At 32.0% G+C, this 19,202-nt stretch overlaps 1 protein-coding gene and 1 long non-coding RNA gene across 2 annotated transcripts in view; one reads left to right on the forward strand and one right to left on the reverse strand.

Annotated features, from left to right (window-relative positions):
* Positions 1–1,630: 1,630 nt before the first annotated feature.
* Positions 1,631–18,720, reverse strand: LOC120352611. Its single transcript, XR_005571966.1, has 3 exons — positions 18,389–18,720; positions 18,052–18,056; positions 1,631–1,643 (listed from the first exon to the last, which is right to left on the reverse strand). It is a non-coding gene; the product is annotated as an uncharacterized LOC120352611 (long non-coding RNA).
* The window catches only part of LOC111046194 (fatty acid synthase), a 75,067-nt gene continuing 60,480 nt past the window's right edge, over positions 4,616–19,202 (forward strand). The window contains exons 1-6 of the mRNA XM_039433839.1: positions 4,616–4,771; positions 6,386–6,547; positions 7,870–8,022; positions 9,504–9,674; positions 11,318–11,518; positions 13,151–13,392. Of these exons, the coding sequence (XP_039289773.1) occupies positions 6,412–6,547; positions 7,870–8,022; positions 9,504–9,674; positions 11,318–11,518; positions 13,151–13,392 (903 nt within the window). The 5' untranslated portion in view covers positions 4,616–4,771; positions 6,386–6,411. The remainder of the gene's footprint in view (positions 4,772–6,385; positions 6,548–7,869; positions 8,023–9,503; positions 9,675–11,317; positions 11,519–13,150; positions 13,393–19,202) is intronic.

Here is a 19,202-nt window from a genome sequence, read left to right on the forward strand (position 1 = left end):
ACTCAACTAAAAGTTATTTTTGGTAATTTTTATTGAATTGACTAACTTTCTCGAAAATTGATATTTTCAGAAAATTTTTGATTTACTAGATCAACAATATCATGAAGAATTTATCCTTCAAATCTCATGGATTTACCTCTTACCGAATTTGAAATGTTCTGTCCCAAAAATTTAAACTTTAGCCGCTCATATCTCAATAAGTAATGATCGGGAAAAAATGTTTACCTGAGAAAACTTTTTAATTTTGATTGCTTGATGATGTACAAATCGAAAAACTTTGAAATATATCACTAGCAGAAAGTTTATTTTTAGCTTTTGCCCAGCCTTAAGCCTCAATATTAGAAACAATTGAAAATACATCTAAATTAAAATTACTAGTGAGTCATTCAATTTCATAATTTTATCGATCGTCATACAGTGAGTTGATACTTTTCTACTTATACGGTAAGGTCTAAGTTATAGATCTTCAACATGATGAAGTCTCAAACTAGTTGGTTACTAGTTAATTGTAACTCAGTAGAATAGTAACTAATAATATTCATAACAGTAAATTTCTATTGAAATGTGTATACTAACGTAGTGCATGAGGAATCCCATTTAATTTACGTAGTGTGGCAGAGAAGTATATAAAATATGCAACTTACAAACAATTTTAATGGTTCGGGAATAGAAGATTGTATCAGATCTTCCGATCTTGTCTTCAGAAGAACATTAACGATTCTATCAAGAAAAGCTAAAGAACATTACCCAACGGTGCAGCTCTAAATCAGAGTAGTATATATTATTTATTATTCACTAGCATGTAACCCGTGGTCCGCAAACGCTTGGTAAATTGGTAGAATACCAAGTTGGTAGGGTTGGAACCCTAGTAATTAACTAGCAATAAATTAAATAGTAATTAATCAATTCAGCTGAGCTTTAGTGTTTACGAGTTTGTGTTTTTTGAATAGTTACAAATTTTCTTAAATAACTCAATATTATTCGTTACAAGTGGTAATTGAGTGGAATATTTCGAATTAATTTATCAATTTAAGCCATCTAAATTCAAAATTAATAGTTTTAATGCTTATTTTGGACTAAATTCTATAAAAATTGTACAAGTGAAATTCTAACCTTATCTTGGACTTTGTCACCTATAAATTTGGAAGAAAAATAGCACAAGGACTACTTTATTATTTTATCTTTCAATGTTATTACATTAGTGTCATTTGCATTGTAAATAAATAAATAAAAAATAAAATAAATAATATATAAAATATATTGAATGAAAAAGACTAAGATATTGTCAAAAAAACACTGATTATTGAAATTAGAAAGACCGGTTTCGGTTATTACACCATTGTCAATCTCTGATAAACATCAGATATGATAAACATTGTAATCTCTGTTTATCAGAGATTGACAATGGTGTAATAACCGAAACCGGTCTTTCTAATTTCAATAAATCAGTTGTTTTTTGACAATATCTTAGTCTTTTTCATTCAATATGAATAATTACCACAATATCAACTTCTCAACTACACAAAAAAAATATATATATAAAATATACCCATATTTTAGAACTTGACAAACTGAAAACTTGACCTAATAAAATCTTGAAGAATTGAAAATAGGTCTATAACCATCATTGGTTAATTAAGAATCTATATGCCAAATTTCAAGTTAATCAGTCCAGTAGTTCAGACGATGCGTCAAACATAATTTTCCTATCCCGTACGTGTATGAGCTAGTTATTTGCTCTATTATAGTATAGATTCAAGAGTACACTCTCTATCTATATCAATTTAGAATGATGCTACTATCTGGAGTTGGTAGTTTGGAACACACTTTAAATAATATAGGTTCATTTATCAATAAACATTATCAGAAGCAAGAAAAACTTGCATAATTTTTTTTGAAGATTCTTTACTATTTTTGGGGAAATTGTTAGTGTTGCTCAAGAGCTAAATATACTAGTAGTTCTGTGAACAGTAGACCTCGCGCTCAGTAAGTTACATTGACCTGTTGTTATGTTTTCTCAAAAATTAATAAATAATTTATCAATTTAAAATGTCTAGAAAAAATCCTAAATAAACATAGAGCTTTCTGTCCTATCGTACCGTGACGTGTCGTCCCGGAATGTGAGTGTGAGCGCTGTTATCAGGTCTGGCTGCAACTGTCTACAACGTTGTTGGAAAGATACATTTTCAAGATGTTCGATGTTTTTGAACAGGTAGTATTATAGTCAACTGTCTACTAACGTTGATGGAAATATACATTTTCAGAATGTTCGATGTTTTTGAACGGGTAGTATTATAGTCAACTGTCTACTACCTAACGTTGATGGAAAGATACATTTTCAAAATGTTCGATGTTTTTGAACGGGTAGTATTATAGTCCACTAGACAGCTGATTTATGATGAATAATATTCTAAAGTCTGATTTTTACGGTAATATTGGCGTTCAAAGGAGACTCATTTCCCTTTTGTATTATCCTTAAAATGCAAAATTTCAAAACAACCGTATGTATACGTCGACGCGAAATTAAAAAAGGAACATACATGTCAGATTTCATGAAAATCTATTGCTGCGTTTCGCTGTAAATGCGGAACATAAATATAAACATAAAGAGAAATGCAAAACCGTCGACTTGAATCTTAGACCTCACTCAGCTCGGTCAATTAATATATTCACGAGCTCAATGCAATCAGTATTATCAGAGACAAATAAAACAAGTACCGGTATCTTTACTCTATAATTATGCTACTGAAGCAGGAAAAAAATTAAAATGACTTCTTTCATATTATTTATGTGTAGCTGGGTTGAGTTTCCTCAGTTGAAATAATTTATTATACGTACGGTTTATGAAAAATGTAGCCCTATAGATAGGAACAACATGAATTACATTTTCATGATTATTTAGCTAATCTATTACCTATACTTTAGTGTGGTCCACGTTATAATGGCAGTGGATGAAGATAGAAGAATAGCGATACCAATATTCTCTGCATTAATCTATATACGGTATATAAAAGCGAAATGGCACTCTCTCACTGACTGACTGACTCACTCACTCACTCACTCGCAGAACTAAAAATCTACCGGACCAAAAACGTTCAAATTTGGTAGGTAAGTTCAGTTGGCCCTTTAGAGGCGCACTAAGAAATCTTTTGGCAATATTTTAACTCTAAGGGTGGTTTTTGAGGGTTTAAAGTTCGTCTTTTAGCATGTATGTTCTTCTTATTCTCTCAATTATAATTGAAAAATGTCCATACCATATGTTAATATAGAACTATAATCTAGAGAGAGTACCTCTTCGAAACAGTTGTTAACTGGTAACTAAATTAATAATTTTGTCAAAAACACGGTTTTTAGCGATTTTCTCGAAAACGGCTCCAACGATTTTGATCAATTTTTACCTAGAATAGTCATTAATAAGCTCTATCAACTGCTACAAGTCCCATATCTGTAAAAATTTCAGGAGCTCCGCTCCATCAATGCAGATAGATTCCCAATTATCAGGCTTCAGATACAAGAAACAAAAAAAATCAAGTGGAGTAGATTGAGCATGAAAATCTCATGTAGAAATTTCAGGAGCTTTGACCCATCTATGCAAAGTTTGATTTTAGATTCTCAATTATCAGCCTTCATATAAAATTTAAACAGAAAATTTCAAGTGGAAAAGATTGAGCATGAAAATCTCTGCAATAATGTCCAGTAACATTTCCACCTACAATTTAAAATAAGCTTGAAATCCGAGAAAATGTGATTATTAAATTGCAAACTGTTGGCAACTGTTGGTTCTATTAAATCATTCACTTCGAAGAGATAGCAGACCTCGTGTGTTTCCAGCGTTATTGACCTATCACTAGCTGTCTCATATCTTTGAATAGTAGACTTGAGATGCGCGAGTACACTAGCGTCAGGTGATAAATTTCCATAACGGCAAGGAAAGTTGTGTGAGTGCGCCACACCAGATTTTTACTCTAATATTGGCGTATGAAGGAGGCTCCTTTTTCCTTTTATGTATCCTTTGGAAATGCAAAATTTCCAAAAACCTTGTATATACGTCGACGCGCAATTAAAAAAGAAACATACCTGTCAAATTTCATGAAAATCTATTACCGCGTTTCGCCGTAAATGCGCAACATATAAACATTTAAACATCAAGAGAATTTATTGCCAAACCGTCGACTTGAATCTTAGACCTCCCTTCGCTCGGTCAAAAAATGTAGCCCTATAGATAGGAACAACATGAATCACATCTTCATGATTTAGCTAATCTATTACTTATACTATATTAGCTATTGATTATTCTATAGCTGTCATCGTTCATTAGCTTGCTATAATTAATCTCTTTTGGTTAATTTAGTATCTAATTCCGGTACGATAGTTGGTTCTGAAGTTGCTCTATAACAAACGGTACCTACTGCAAATAATTATTTAACATGTACTACACTGCAATACCTACAGAACGTATAGTCCAGTTATTGCAGAGTAGAATAATTTAGCCTTGGGAACAAATCAATTCGGTGGGTCATTGTTTACAACTCTGAATCAAGGAATTGACTCATGCAAATTTGTATTGTGCACCTTTCATTCTAAAATTAGCATTGAATTGATTGAAAATTTAAATTTTCAGCCATCAAAAGCTGCTTGATAATTTTGTTGAAGTTTATTCTTCAATTATTTTTCTGGTGAAAGGTTGTCTGACTTATTGGCTATTTTATTTCAGAATCAATATCTTGTTTGAAAATATTTTCAGCTTCTTCAAGATAGCTGAATTCTACAGGTGAGCCAAGTACATAATTGTTTAAATATATTTATAATCTTATTTTATTATTAAATCACTGTTATCTGAAGCTAGACCTTCTTTAAAGTTTTTTTCTTACAAAAATGAGAACTGTTAGATATTATTTCAATTATTCTTGTTTCATTTTATTTTTGACTGCGCCATGTTAGATATTGAATAAATAATACTCTTCATATATCAACCATCTTTATTTTAATACATTCAAGACTAAACTGTTATTAACCCGTCCTGGTAACTAGTGTATTGAAATCATAATATGATGATAATAATTATCATCTGTAACAAGAACTTCTATGCTTCTTGCTCTAAAATTGATCACACTCAATGGGTATATAATTTATTCATCTCTTCAGCAAAGTATTGAAAAATAAATTCACTGAAAAGGTTGAAAAATAAGAGGCCCATACTATCTTGAATGTAACATATTCACTTGAAAAAAATTAAGTTGTCGGTCTTTATTTTTATATATTTTCTAATCATCTTCTTTTTCATCTATTTATTTTTTCTCCAAAATACATTCATGAATTGACATATCCACATAGATGTTAGATTGTGGTTGGTTTTGGAGAAACTAAATATGGAAACTTGAAAATGGCATAAATGTCCGAAACATGTTGTGATAAAATATTTCAAAAAAGGGTACTGAGATTTTTATTTTCTTTATATTCTAAATATGGAAGTATAAACTCAATGTAACTACTCCAATATTATATTAAATTCTTATTTTTTAAATCCCCATGATAGACCCAGACTTGTTAATAAAGTCTTGATTGAAAATCACTCAAATCATTGAACGGCAGACAGAAATAAGATTAAGTAGGCCTACTATATGAACGGATGTGACTCCGTAGTTATCACAATTATTCATTTTTCTTTACAACTCACTCAAAATTTTGTTCTAATCCCGTTTGCTAGCAGTATAAAATATACAAATTTATATAATATATTAAATTCATTGTTCTGGAAGACTCAGGAAATAGTGGCTACTTACCTTTAAATCGAAAAGCACTGTTTTAGCTGTCAAATCCTCTTTTAATAATTTAACTTAGTTACAGAACTGCAGTTTCGTGCTTGAAGCAACACATCTGTAGCTGTATTTCAGTATTTTTATGTAGTTAAGTCCCTATTCTGTCCAGAGAAAACAGGCTTTCCCCTGATAGGAAAAGCTCAACTTTTCATGAACACTTTTTTACCTTAGAATAGGATTTGATTTGATCATTCAAGGTTCAGAAAGTCAAACTAATAAATTCGTTTCATTTGACGTTTTCTCTTGTAGTTTTGTATAAGTTTTATCTCCCTGATATTACTAAACTATTCATGAACAGATGAAAATAAATTGGAAGTTGCATTTGCTCAAATGCTAATTAATGAATAATTATTATTAAACGAAATTCCAATTAAATGCTGTAAATCACCCCAAAGACTTCTGCTACTGCAAATATTGTCAACAGGGTAAACAGCTAATTGAAATTTCGTTTAGTATTAATTATTCATGAACACGTTTTTTAACCTGAGAATGGGAATTGATTTGATCATGTAAGGTTCAGAAAGTCAAACTAATAATTTCGGTTCCTTCATTCTTTTCTATTATAGTTTTGTAGAAGCTGAATCAAAGGAAAATGCCTGAACGACATGAAGTTGTGATATCCGGGGTTGGAGGTATATTCCCAGAATGTGACAGCATTGATGAATTGAAGAAGAAACTCTTCGAGAATATCAGCCTAGTTACTGATGACGATCGAAGATGGCCTCGTGGTAAGAATAGTATTTTTCATGATAAATAATAATTTAATTAATAAAATGAGTGTTAATTTAATATATAATTGATAAAATTGTATTCTAGTTGATAATTATACAGTATCATATTAGTCAAAATCTTGAATTTCTTTATCCATTGTGGACTGCTGGCCTATATGTTTCATCAAGTTTTTTGATGTCCATCCTTGTTTCGGATGGACACGTTAAGCCATCGGTCCCGGCTGCCTAAGCAGTCGTTAGGTCATGTTAGAGGCCCAGAATTGATCAGTTGCGACCTGAAAACTCTGACACCAGACCTGAGCCAGCCAGGTCACACGATATTATTATTTATCACGTTTTGAAACTAGAATTACTATTTGGAGTCTTGTATAGTCAATCATCAAGTTATGACACTAGAATGAGACTAGACTATATATATTGTCTGCAAGTCATCATTCTTTGTGTCAAAACTTGATAAAACATATCAATTACAATCCCTTCATCCCATTCATAAACCAAGAATAAACTCAAAATGATAAAACTTTCGAAGGATATTCACTTTACACTTTTCCTTATAGGGATACCGTACTACAATAATTATTGAAATTAAGTTAAGGATTTAGGTTGAGTGGCAGAGAGGACTTGAAAGTCCTAACTCCGCTTGATGAAGTATATTTGCATTCAAATCGATCTGGAGCAAGAAATAAATAGATTTACTGAGTTTTGGGAATCAGACAATATTCTCTTCCAAGTAGAGGTATTTCAAAATTAACTGATGAATGAATAATAAAACTAAGGTTTTAAAAATGAATTATTACTGAAAATTATCGTTGTGTGAATAATATTTTTGAATTTATGGTTTGAAAATTAGGAATTCAGATTGAAAAACGATTATGGTAACCAAGATTTATAATGTCACTAGGAAATATTCCTCAAACAGTTTTCTATTGCAAAAATTCTAGAGGGAAATCTGTTATAATTTTGTTAAATCTGTTAAATTTGTTATAATTTATCGGTGAATCTTTTGATCTTCCAACCCACAATTTGCATGAATTGATGTGTTATTATGACTATTTATTTACAAAATTTTGATTTTCAAACTATTATGATCTGGAGTTTTTTGTCCAACCAATTTGTCTTATGCACGAACTGCATTTATTTGCAGTTTTATTTGCATTTATTTGCAGTTAATTTTGCATTTATTTTGCTTCCAAAAGCAAAAAGTATTTTATTTCATTGCGTTTATTCTTCTGTACATCTTTATTCAATTGTTTAGATTATCCATAATAAATAATTTATTCATTCATAAATATAAATTGTTATTTATTGTCGAATCACAGGTGAGCTGGGAGTACCAAGTGCCATAGGAAAAGTCAAATCAAAAGACCAATTCGATGCTAATTTCTTCGGAATCCATAGGAAATTATGTGAGAATTTGGATCCTCTGACTAGACTATCTATGGAAAGAGCTTATGAAGCCATAGTAGATGCAGGTAAATATAATTTCTGTCTAGTTTCAAACATAAATAAATTATCATTATCCATTATGAAATAATCTCGAGTGTAGTTCTAAATTTTAGAGAGAAAAATGGTATTGGTAATAAATAATATACCAATTTCGATTTTCGAGTGGTATGTACAAATTTTCAGAATAATGGTTGCTTTGGGTTGAAAGCCTGTTATTCAATTTGAATTATTACATTAATGAATTGTATATCATATCAGGTAAAATAAGAAAACTAAACGATCGGATTTTTCTTTGTACTAAATTAGTAAAGTTCTAGCCTTCCTAAATTTGTATAGAACTGTGCTGAAGTATGCCATTTTACTTCATGTTGTTATTTATTTCGTGAATTAGTACTACAAAAATTTACTAGACAACACTGAACTCACAAGGAGGTTGAAGAGAACAAAGCCCTTTGTCATTTATTTCAATTAGTTCGTGAATTAGTATTACAACTACTAAAAATTCACTAGACAACACTGAACTCACAAGGAGGTTGAAGAGAACAAAGTTGTAGTACTAGTGAAGTGAAAAATGTATATTAAATAAAAGTGTAGTGAAATAATTTAAAGTAGTGAAATTATAGATTGGAACTGTAGGCTTCACTGGAAGACTTTAGCAATAAAAATTGATATTTCAGTAATAATAATTATTAAACAAAAATCCCAATTAAATGCTGTAAAATTCCATCTGTAATATTTTAGGATAAGAAATAAGAGAACAAAATTAATAGTTATTCTTAGTGACTAGTTTAAATAGAAATATTTTACAAAAATCGTTAATGAATTCTATATCAGATTGAAGTCACACTATATTGGAGAGTTTGAAAGTTAGATTCTCCATAGAGCTAAAATAATGAGAAAATGTTCTAACCCTCTTTAATTTGTAAGTTAATTTATGATTATCTTCTTCTGATAATATCCTACTTGAATATTTTTCTCAAGATTCCTGTAAATCTGATATTTGACGCACAATACTGATTATCTTATCAGCATTAACATCATAGTAATTATTGTGTTTGATACTACGTTCCTTTGAACTGGGTTGTTTCATCTATTTTCTTCAGTTTGAAACTTGAAAAACTGAGTTAGTAATGATTTAGTTAGAGTTAGTAATGATTTAGTTAGAGTTAGTATATGATGTATTAATATTCAAGAAGTGATTTTACAATATAATATTATTCTTGTGAGACAATCCAATGAAAAGACATGGAATTGTCACAACCTCAATTTTTTCAAATTAATCATTGATAACTACTGTTGCTCATTTCTTGCAAGTTAGTTAGGCTACTGTGATAAAGGCCTAATTAAGCACATTATTATTCTATTAACAGAGCTCATCAACACTCGTTGACAATGACTGTATAGAAGGTGATTATCACATTAATAATCATTCTATTGTATTGTTTTTGAAATAATAATCAGTTTGATTTGATGACACTACTTATTATTTATTGCATTTGATCAACAGGTGTGAATCCTACTGAGCTGAATGGCTCGAATACAGCAGTGATGATGGCTTCCTGCATCAGTGAGACTGAATTCCTGACCATATTCGACACGAAGCGACAAGGTTTCGGTATTCTAGGTCACAACAGGTCCATGCAGGCTAATCGGCTCTCATACATTCTCAATCTAACTGGTGAGTCATTTCATGGAATTTAAATATATATCACCTCATGGTCATGACAGCAAATATAAACAGTGGTGACTATTGGGCTGGGACAAAAATTAATATAGTCTTATTTTTGTAGGCTTAATTTATTTATTTATCTATTTATTAAAATTTTCATTTGACAGTTGTAAGACCCATTGACATCTTAAATGATATATATTCTGGCGGTGGGACCTTCCCGCAAGGGGCTCCCCACCAACAAAAGCCAGACGAATTTACTTTTTTTAATTTATAACATTCAAAGTGTAAGTTCATAGAAAACTATTGGATATATTAGCAATTTATAGCATTACAATTCACAAATGAAATCATGTATTGACAAATTCAATTAGATGGGAAATAGATTTCAGTGATAAACATTAAACACTTAAAACGTTGGAAACTTTGAACATAGAACACTTGAAAATCAAAACGTTTGTAGTCTATATTATGTTGTAAAAGTATAATGAACAATTCAAATAAACCAACACATTATGAACATTTCTAATTAAATCATGAAAAATATTTTTTCTTGACCAATGAAATATACTGTATTCAAAATAGAATTGATAATTATTAACAATAATCAACAATTTTAATATCAGATGAGATATACCGGCATAACTTGAATCACAGCTTTCTACTGTATAGAAGGTGGTGGAAGAAGAAGAAAACTGACAACTATGCCATTCTATCTTTTCCACTGTATTGTTTGTATTGTAACGTGCATCTCTTTATATGTTATCTAAAACAAGAATTTCATTTGATGAGAGCCATTATAAAACGTGATATTGTATTAACTGCTTTCACCAATCTATAATTTATTTCAAACTAGAAATATTGTCCGAGTCCTGTATCTTTGCCTATCGGCGGAGGGCCACTGGACTACAATACTACACGTTCAAAAACAACGAACATTTTTGAAAATGTATCTTTCCATAAGCAACAGATGTTCTTTTGTATCTTCTCAACAGCAACGTGTTGCATCCGAAAAGATACACAAGGAGCTTTCATGTTTCTTTCCATAAGCAACAGATGCTCTTTCATATCTTCTCAAAAGCAACGTGTTGCATCCGAAAAGATTCACAAGGAGATTTCATGTTTCTTTCCATAAACAACAGATGCTCTTTTGTATCTTCTCAAAAGTAACGTGTTGCATCCGAAAAAATACACAAGGAGCTTTAATGTATCTTTCCATAAGCAACAGATGCTATTTTGTATCTTCTCAAAAGCAACGTGTTGAATCCGAAAAGATACCCAAGAAGCATTTTGGAGCTACGTCCTTTCAGCACAACACACCCTATCAGCTGAAATTCGATCAACATGCTCTTTCCATTGCTGGTGATACGTTGCAACTCTCTCATTCATGAAGAATCTCTGTGTGTTGGGTGCTTCCTCCATCTAGGGATCCAGGGTCTCTGAAACGTGATGTTTTTGCAAAGCCGTGAATATTACCCCGCGAACCATACCTTGCCTGTATGCAGTTTCAAAGTCACCGAGGCAAAGCTACGGGACGCGTAAATTACTTTAAATTACATTGAGTAATAATATAAGTTTAAATGGCAATGTTTGTTCTGTTATCTAAAAGGGTCAATTTTGTGTATTTTTAATGTGAACTTTATGGTTTGTAGGGCCCAGTTTCTGTGTGGATAGCACTTGGATCGGGGGCATGGAGTGCCTACAGCAGGCGTTCAACTTGGTGGCCGACGGTCATTGCAACTCTGCTCTGGTCGGCATTGCCAATCTCACGCTCTATCCCAACATCTCCCTGCAGTATGTCGGCATGGGAAAACTCAGCACTGATGGGTGCACACGCTCCTTCAGTGAAGATGGTATTTTTTTTTTTAATTTACAATAATTTACTTATAAATTTTCAGCCCCGGTTGCATGATAGATGCACACGCTCTTTCAGTATGATAGTTTTGTAATTTATCACTCATTTTCCTATCAAGTTTCAGTCCCAGTTGCAAAAAAGTCTGTTAATTTTCAACTGTGATTTCTCGCTTTAATGATTGATTCGCTCGTTAAATACTTTAACAGTATTTATACTGTTAACTTTAATGTATACTTTAACAGTAGGCCTATCGTTAAATACTTTAACAGTATTTCTCGCTTCAATGATTGATTCTCGTGGTATCAAACCATTTTTTTACCAATTTTTAGGTTCGGTTGCACAAAAGTATGTTAAATATTTATTGTGAATTAGTGCTAAGACGTTTCTCGCTTCTCTGATTGATGATTCTCGTGGTGTCAGACCATTTTTTTTCATTTTTCACTAATTTTCTTACCAATTTGTAGGCCCGGTTGGCCCAAAGGTCTGTTAATTTCCAAGTGTGATTGAGTGTCAAAACGTTTCTAGCTTCTTTGATTGGTTCTCGTGGTATCCAAACATTTTTTTTCATTTCTCACTCATTTTCTTACAAACTTCCAGTCCCGGTTGCACAGAAGTATGTAAATTTTTAACTGTAATTAAGTGCTAAGATGTTTCTAGCTTCTCTGATTGTTTTTTATGGCATTCATTCGTCGTTCAATCACCGTTGAAATGTAACAGACATTTGTGCAACCGGTCTCTAGTAATAAAAACCTGTTTGAATTACAAATGTTATACTTCCATTAACCATAATAGGCTACAATTTTCAAATATTCTACTTTTGTATAAAACAGAAGTACCGTACAACATGCAGATGAAGATGAAGATGAAGATGAAATATCACTGTGAGAAAACATGAGAAAATATTAGTTCGAGTTTTAATACATTTCACAAAGGGAACTATTTTATTGCACCATTAGCAAGAAAATAAATTAATAAAACTGTAATAGTGTTATTCTATTATGCAATTCAAAAGTTTCTAGGTAAATACAACACTGTGAAAGAGCAACAAAACCTATTAGACAATATTATTACCGGTATGTACAAGAGAAAAAAAACTTTTATCAATCACCTTTAAAAATTTTATCTACGATTATTAAAGCTGAAGTATATAACAAATATTTCCGTGTAAAACCAATTTCAATAGCTCTAAGCATTTTTTATTCCTGCGACCAAGAAAATAATTTATTTTATTTATTTTGCCCGGTCTCACAAAAGTCTGTTGAATTTTAATGGCGATTAAATGGCGGTAAAAGTCCACAAGAAACAATCAGAGAAGCGATAGACGTCTTTAATTATCACTTAATCTCAGTTAAAATTTAACTGACTTTTGTGCAACCGGGCCTCTGCATTTTTAAGGGTAGTTTCTTCAAGTCGTATGAGAACTCAATATCAGAGATTGTTCCAACTACTTTACTTTCTTTCCATGATTTTGTAAATTATGCAGGCCTTGAGTCATAATCAAGTACTTGAATATTACGTTTGGTTCTGCAGTTGATGGATACTCAAGATCAGAATCTATAGTAAGATCTGAAACTTAAAAACTATAGTGGTACTTTTCCCTTAGTAAATCTGAAACATTTTCTACTTTCAGCCGACGGGTACACTCGATCCGAAGCAGTGGTGGTGCTTTACCTGCAACGTAAGCAGGACGCTAAGCGTTCGTACGGCACCCTGGTGGGGGTGTCGTCGACCAACCTGGGGGAGCGACCTGGTGCCTACCTGCAGTCCCCCACGCCGGATGCGTTCAGGACGTTCCTCAGTGACACCTACCGCAAAGCCAACGTGGATCCCACACTCATATCATACCTGGAAGCTGATGGCAGTGGGTTACCGGTAATTGGTTCAAATTTTCACATTTATTACACCTTTTCCAATTTTATTTGAGAATGTATCATGTTAATTTGAGAAAGTATTATATTTGGGAATAGTCACTTAATTGAGAGAATTTCAGATGTAAATGAGAATAGTCAATTGTAGTTGGGAAGTCATCACTTGTAATTGAGAGTAGTGAATTGTATTTGAGAAATCGTCAAATGTAAATGAGAAGATATCAATCGAAAATGAGAAAATTTTCCAATTGACATGTCGTGGCTCTTTTGTAGCCTACTGTTGCCTGCAGGTCTGAGCAGGAAAGGATACTATACGGTACTACGTACACAGTATTCCAATTAATATCATAGACTTTGCATGGGGGCAAATTAATATTTTCAATGGTGAAATTATTTCCCCTGTACTGTTTACGAATGATTAATGAGTATCATTTCTGTGTATGTACTGGCAACACGACTTTTGTCTCCAAACATTTTGTGAAATATTGCACTTGATGAAGATCAAATTCTCTATGTTCAAGGCGCAATATTGAACTTTATTATCAATCAATTGAATCTTTTGATCAAGCAATTCTTCAATGGATTTTTCGGCTCAAAAATAATTTCTCATTTAAAAACTAAACGTTTTATTGGAATATCAATATAATCACAAAAAATACAGCTGTGCTTAGTGAGAGAAGTTGTGTGTATTTTTGGGTTCAAAATTTTATAAAATAACCTAATTAATTCAATAATATGAAGTGATAATTGAGTGTTATATTTAAATATAGTTTGGTGTTTTAATTTCTCTAAATTCAAAATGTTTAGCTTATATATATTTTTGGACGAAAATTGAACTTGAACGTTTTACAGTAGAAACATAACCTATTTTTTGGACATTTTTGTAATTTATGAAAATTTGGGAATGGAATAGATTTGGGCCAAGCCTGTTTATCCTTCCTAATCATATTAATTTATATGATTTGTGATTCTGTCCACTAATAAATAAATAAATAAATAAATATTAAATATATTATCATATTATTTTTTATGAGTACAGTTATGAAAAATATAAGTACGGTACTGGAAGCACTGGTTTTTTTAAAACCATTTCCCAATTACAACTGACAACTTCTCGATTTCAAATCGTTTATTCTCAAATTGAAATGATAGTTTCTCAAATAAAATTCACTATTTTCAACTACAAGTGATGACTTCTCAAATACAATTGACTATTCTCATTTACATCGGACGTTTTCTCAAATACAAATGATTATTCTCAATTACAATTGATACTTTCTCAAATACAGTTGGAAAAGGTGTAGTACTTTCACTTCAATTCAATTTTCCAAATCCTTCCCTAAAAATTAAGGATGGATATAGGTTTATTCATTATTTGCCTGCCATGTGTTTGCATAATTCTTTCTTCCATTACCCACGATCAGATCATATGTGGACATCATCAGTAATAATAAAATTCTTCAATGTTGTTTTCTATCACGAACTGCTTATTATTAAATCACTTTTTGCTATTGAAAAGAACGACTAGCTGTCAGATTTTTTTCAATAATTGATTTTTTTTCACTTACTGTGACATCGAGGTAGATGTCAACCAGGAGGATGTTGTCAACCAAGAAGATGGCGGACCTGCCGAAAGATCTCGTTGTCACAGTAATTGAATAAATTCATTTATTGGAAAAAATCTGACTGCTAGTCTGCTAGTTTATCAGAGATTGACAATGGTGCAATAACCGAAACCGGTCTTTCTAAGTATCAATAAATCTGTGGTTTTTGACAATTTCTTAGTCTTTTCATTCAATATGAATAATTACCACAATATCAACTTCTCAACTACACAAAAAGAGACTGCTAGTCGTTTTTAATAGCAAAAAGTGAAGCAATAATAATTTAGATTACTTATTTTGTAATAATTATTCAAATAATCATAATTCAAAAATTATTATACTTTACTAATTAATAAAAACTTGTAGTACCCTTTATTATTAAAAACTTTAAAATATTTCAACGACCAACTTCGACCATAACTTGGGTCATTTTCAAGCTGAAACCAACATCTTTTATATTGTTTTTAAGCAAAAAGCAAAAAGTGTTCTTTTTAATAGCAAAAAGTGAAGCAATAATAATTTAGATTACTAATTTTGTAATAATTATTCAGATAATCATAATTCAAAAATTATAATACTTTATTAATTAATAGAAACTTGTAGTACCCTTTATTATTAAAAACTTTAAAATATTTCAACGACCAACTTCGACCATAACTTGGGTCATTTTCAAGTTGAAACCAACATCTTTTATATTGTTTTTAAGCAAAAAGCAAAAAGCAAAAAGTGTTCTTTTTAATAGCAAAAAGTGAAGCAATAATAATTTAGATTACTAATTTTGTAATAATTATTCAGATAATCATAATTCAAAAATTATAATACTTTATTAATTAATAAAAACTTGTAGTACCCTTTATTATTAAAAACTTTAAAATATTTCAACGACCAACTTCGACCATAACTTAGGTAGGTCATTTTCAAGTTGAAATCAACTTCTTTTATATTGTTTTTATTAATTTGTACAAAATTAGCCCATATAAGTGAAACGTTTTTAATACTTTACTGTATGCATGCCCATTGAAACATAGAATTAATTAATTGCAATACATCAGTGGTTCTCAAACTTTTTACTTCAAGCCCCCCCTGCATAATTCAGCAGTAAGCCGGACCCCCTACATATATAAGCATAGACTACTTACTATACATGTTGTACATATACGTATACGTACGTAATACCTACATAATTATTACATACACTCAGTATTTTTATTTAGTTGAGTTTTGCACATTCTATACATAACCCAATGTTGCAATAGTTTCAATCATAATAAAACAACAAATGCTATAAAAACTAGTTATTTGTGCAACTAGTGCGCAAAGTGACAGTTTGCTGCACCGAAAGAAACGTTTACGCCCGAGCCGTAGGCGAGGGTGGAATGGTTTGTTGAGTGCAGCAGAGGAACTTAGCGCACGTATTTCACATTAAGTTTTTCCTACAGTTACCATTGAATATGAAAAGTGGGTAATTATGGGTAAAATTGCCTGAAATGCATCAAATGTTTTTCTGTGTAATTTTATTATTGATAAAAACCTTAATTTATTGTCAAATTGAATAAAAATGTTGTCCTTGGTTATAATATCTACTTAATGCTGTGCTCGTTGTGCTTTGTTGCACCTCTGCTCACTATAGCAGCCCAGTCACTGTTACCAACTTCATTTGGATTTTGCTGCACTGTTGCTCCATATAACCTACTAAGTATTTTGCGTTGCCATGTTGCAAATCTGGAGTGCAGAATAGTTATTTGTGCAACTAGTGCGCAAAGTGACAGTTTGCTGCACCGAAAGAAACGTTTACGCCCGAGCCGTAGGCGAGGGCGGAATGGTTTCTTGAGTGCAGCAGAGGAACTTTGCGCACGTATTTCACATTAAGTTTTTCCTACAGTTACCATTGAATATGAAAAGTGGGTAATTATGGGTAAAATTGCCTGAAATGCATCAAATGTTTTTCTGTGTAATTTTATTATTGATAAAAACCTTAATCCTAAAATCCTAAAGTCCTCGTTGTCCTTGGTTATAATATATAATGAATAATAATTAGCGCGTTGTGCTTCGTTGCACCTCTGCTCACTATAGCAGCCACAGCAGTCACTGTTACCAACTTCATTTTGATTTTGCTGCACTGTTGCTCCATATAACCTACTATGTATTTTGTGTTGCCATGTTGCAAATCTGGAGTGCAGAAAAATTTTTCCCGCACTAGAGCGGAAAAGTGATTCTTTGCGTTCTGTAATCAGTGCAGCAATGGCCACTTTTCAACGTTACTGTAGGAAAAAAATTTTCCCGCACTAGAGCGGAAAAGTGATTCTTTGCGTTCTGTAATCAGTGCAGCAATGGCCACTTTTCAACGTAACTGTAGGAAAAGTATTTTTCGCCCCACTTGGATGTAATGAGCTGGTTTACGTGCGTCATATGGAGGCCGAAAGTGATTGTTCTCTGACCAGGCCGGTAAAATTTTTACGGCCCTAGGGCTGTAAAATAACCTTGAAGTCAGCTGATTCTGATTTGATGTGAACGTGTTTACAAAATAGTTTATGAAACGGAATCAGTTTATGCTTCTAGAATTGAATAAAGTTTTTGCAATAAGATACTATCATTTTATTTGGATGAATGAAATACAAATGAGATATTATAAACTATTCAAATTCAATTTTCAGAGTATAATAGAATCTAACCTCAAACCTCCTAGTAAAGCGTTTATCACGGAACATGGTGGATAAACGGAATCATTTTATGCTTCTAGAATTCAATAAAGTATTTTGTAATAATATACTATCATTTTATTTAAATGAATAAAATACAGATAAGATATATATTATAAACTATTCAAATAATTCGATTTTCATAGAAGGATAGAACTTCTAACCTAAACTTTCATTGACATTCAGATCACATCAGATTGGCCGAATTTCAAGTGTGCTAAAACAGCTGATCAAAAACTTTTTCAAGTGTGATAAACCAGCTGATCAAAAACTTTTCATTATTTGTGTTTATCATTCAATAATTAAAACATTTATAATAATATCATCTTATTGTCATTTGGAAGAATAAAAAGTATAAACTCAACCTCTTACATAATTGGACATAATCTTTTAGGTTATTTAGACAAATCAGAATAAAAAATAAAAATACTTGGACAATTTCTTGATATTCAGATTTGCTAGAGCTATGACCTTCCACTTTTGCTTTCGGAAGTGCTTATAATAGACAATGAGAATAATTATTATTCTCATATATATATTGTTTATTTTTCTGTGTGGCGAAAAATTACGTTCTCACCATGGGCAAAAATGTTTTTCCGGCTCTCAATCTTTTCTAGTCCTCGGCCTACGGCCTCGGACTTGAAAACCGATTTCGAGCCAGAAAAGTCTCATTTTCGGCCCTAGGTGCGAAATATACTACAGTAGCCTCTCTCTTAACCGGACACCTTTTAACCGGACATCGGTTTAACCGGACTACACTCCACGGAAGTGACATCTCTTTAACCGGAAAATAATTATCAGCACATTGGTGCAACCGGACTGCAACTAACTATTTTCTTGTGTTTTGTGTTCACAGATATCATAATAAAGCGTCTAGTTTTATTATTTTTACGTAAAAGTCATTATTGGCTTATAAACTACAAAATATGCGTACCAATTTAACGACTTTTAGGGACCGTCGGTTTAACCGGAAAAAACGTTATCCGGACTGGCCTCAGTCCCGATGAGTCCGGATAAGAGAGAGGCTACTGTATTGCGTTGCCATGTAGCAAATCTGGAGTGCAGAAAAGAATTTTCCCGCACTGGAGTGGAAAAGTGATTCTTTGCGTTCTGTAATCAGTGCAGCAATGGCCACTTTTCAACGTAACTGTAGGAAAAGTATTTTGCGTTGCCATGTAGCAAATCTGGAGTGCAGAAAAGAATTTTCCCGCACTGGAGTGGAAAAGTGATTCTTTGCGTTCTGTAATCAGTGCAGCAATGGCCACTTTTCAACGTAACTGTAGGAAAAGTATTTTGCGTTGCCATGTAGCAAATCTGGAGTGCAGAAAAGAATTTTCCCGCACTAGAGTGGAAAAGTGATTCTTTGCGTTCTGTAATCAGTGCAGCAATGGCCACTTTTCAACGTAACTGTAGGAAAAATAAATTATAATTTATTCAGGTATTACAGCTACTACAGTACATAGCTGTTATTTTTGTTTCTCATAGAAATTAACAATACAAAGAGCGTCAGT

Source organism: Nilaparvata lugens, chromosome 8 (genome assembly GCF_014356525.2).
Source record: "Nilaparvata lugens isolate BPH chromosome 8, ASM1435652v1, whole genome shotgun sequence".
Lineage (NCBI taxonomy): Eukaryota > Metazoa > Arthropoda > Insecta > Hemiptera > Delphacidae > Nilaparvata > Nilaparvata lugens.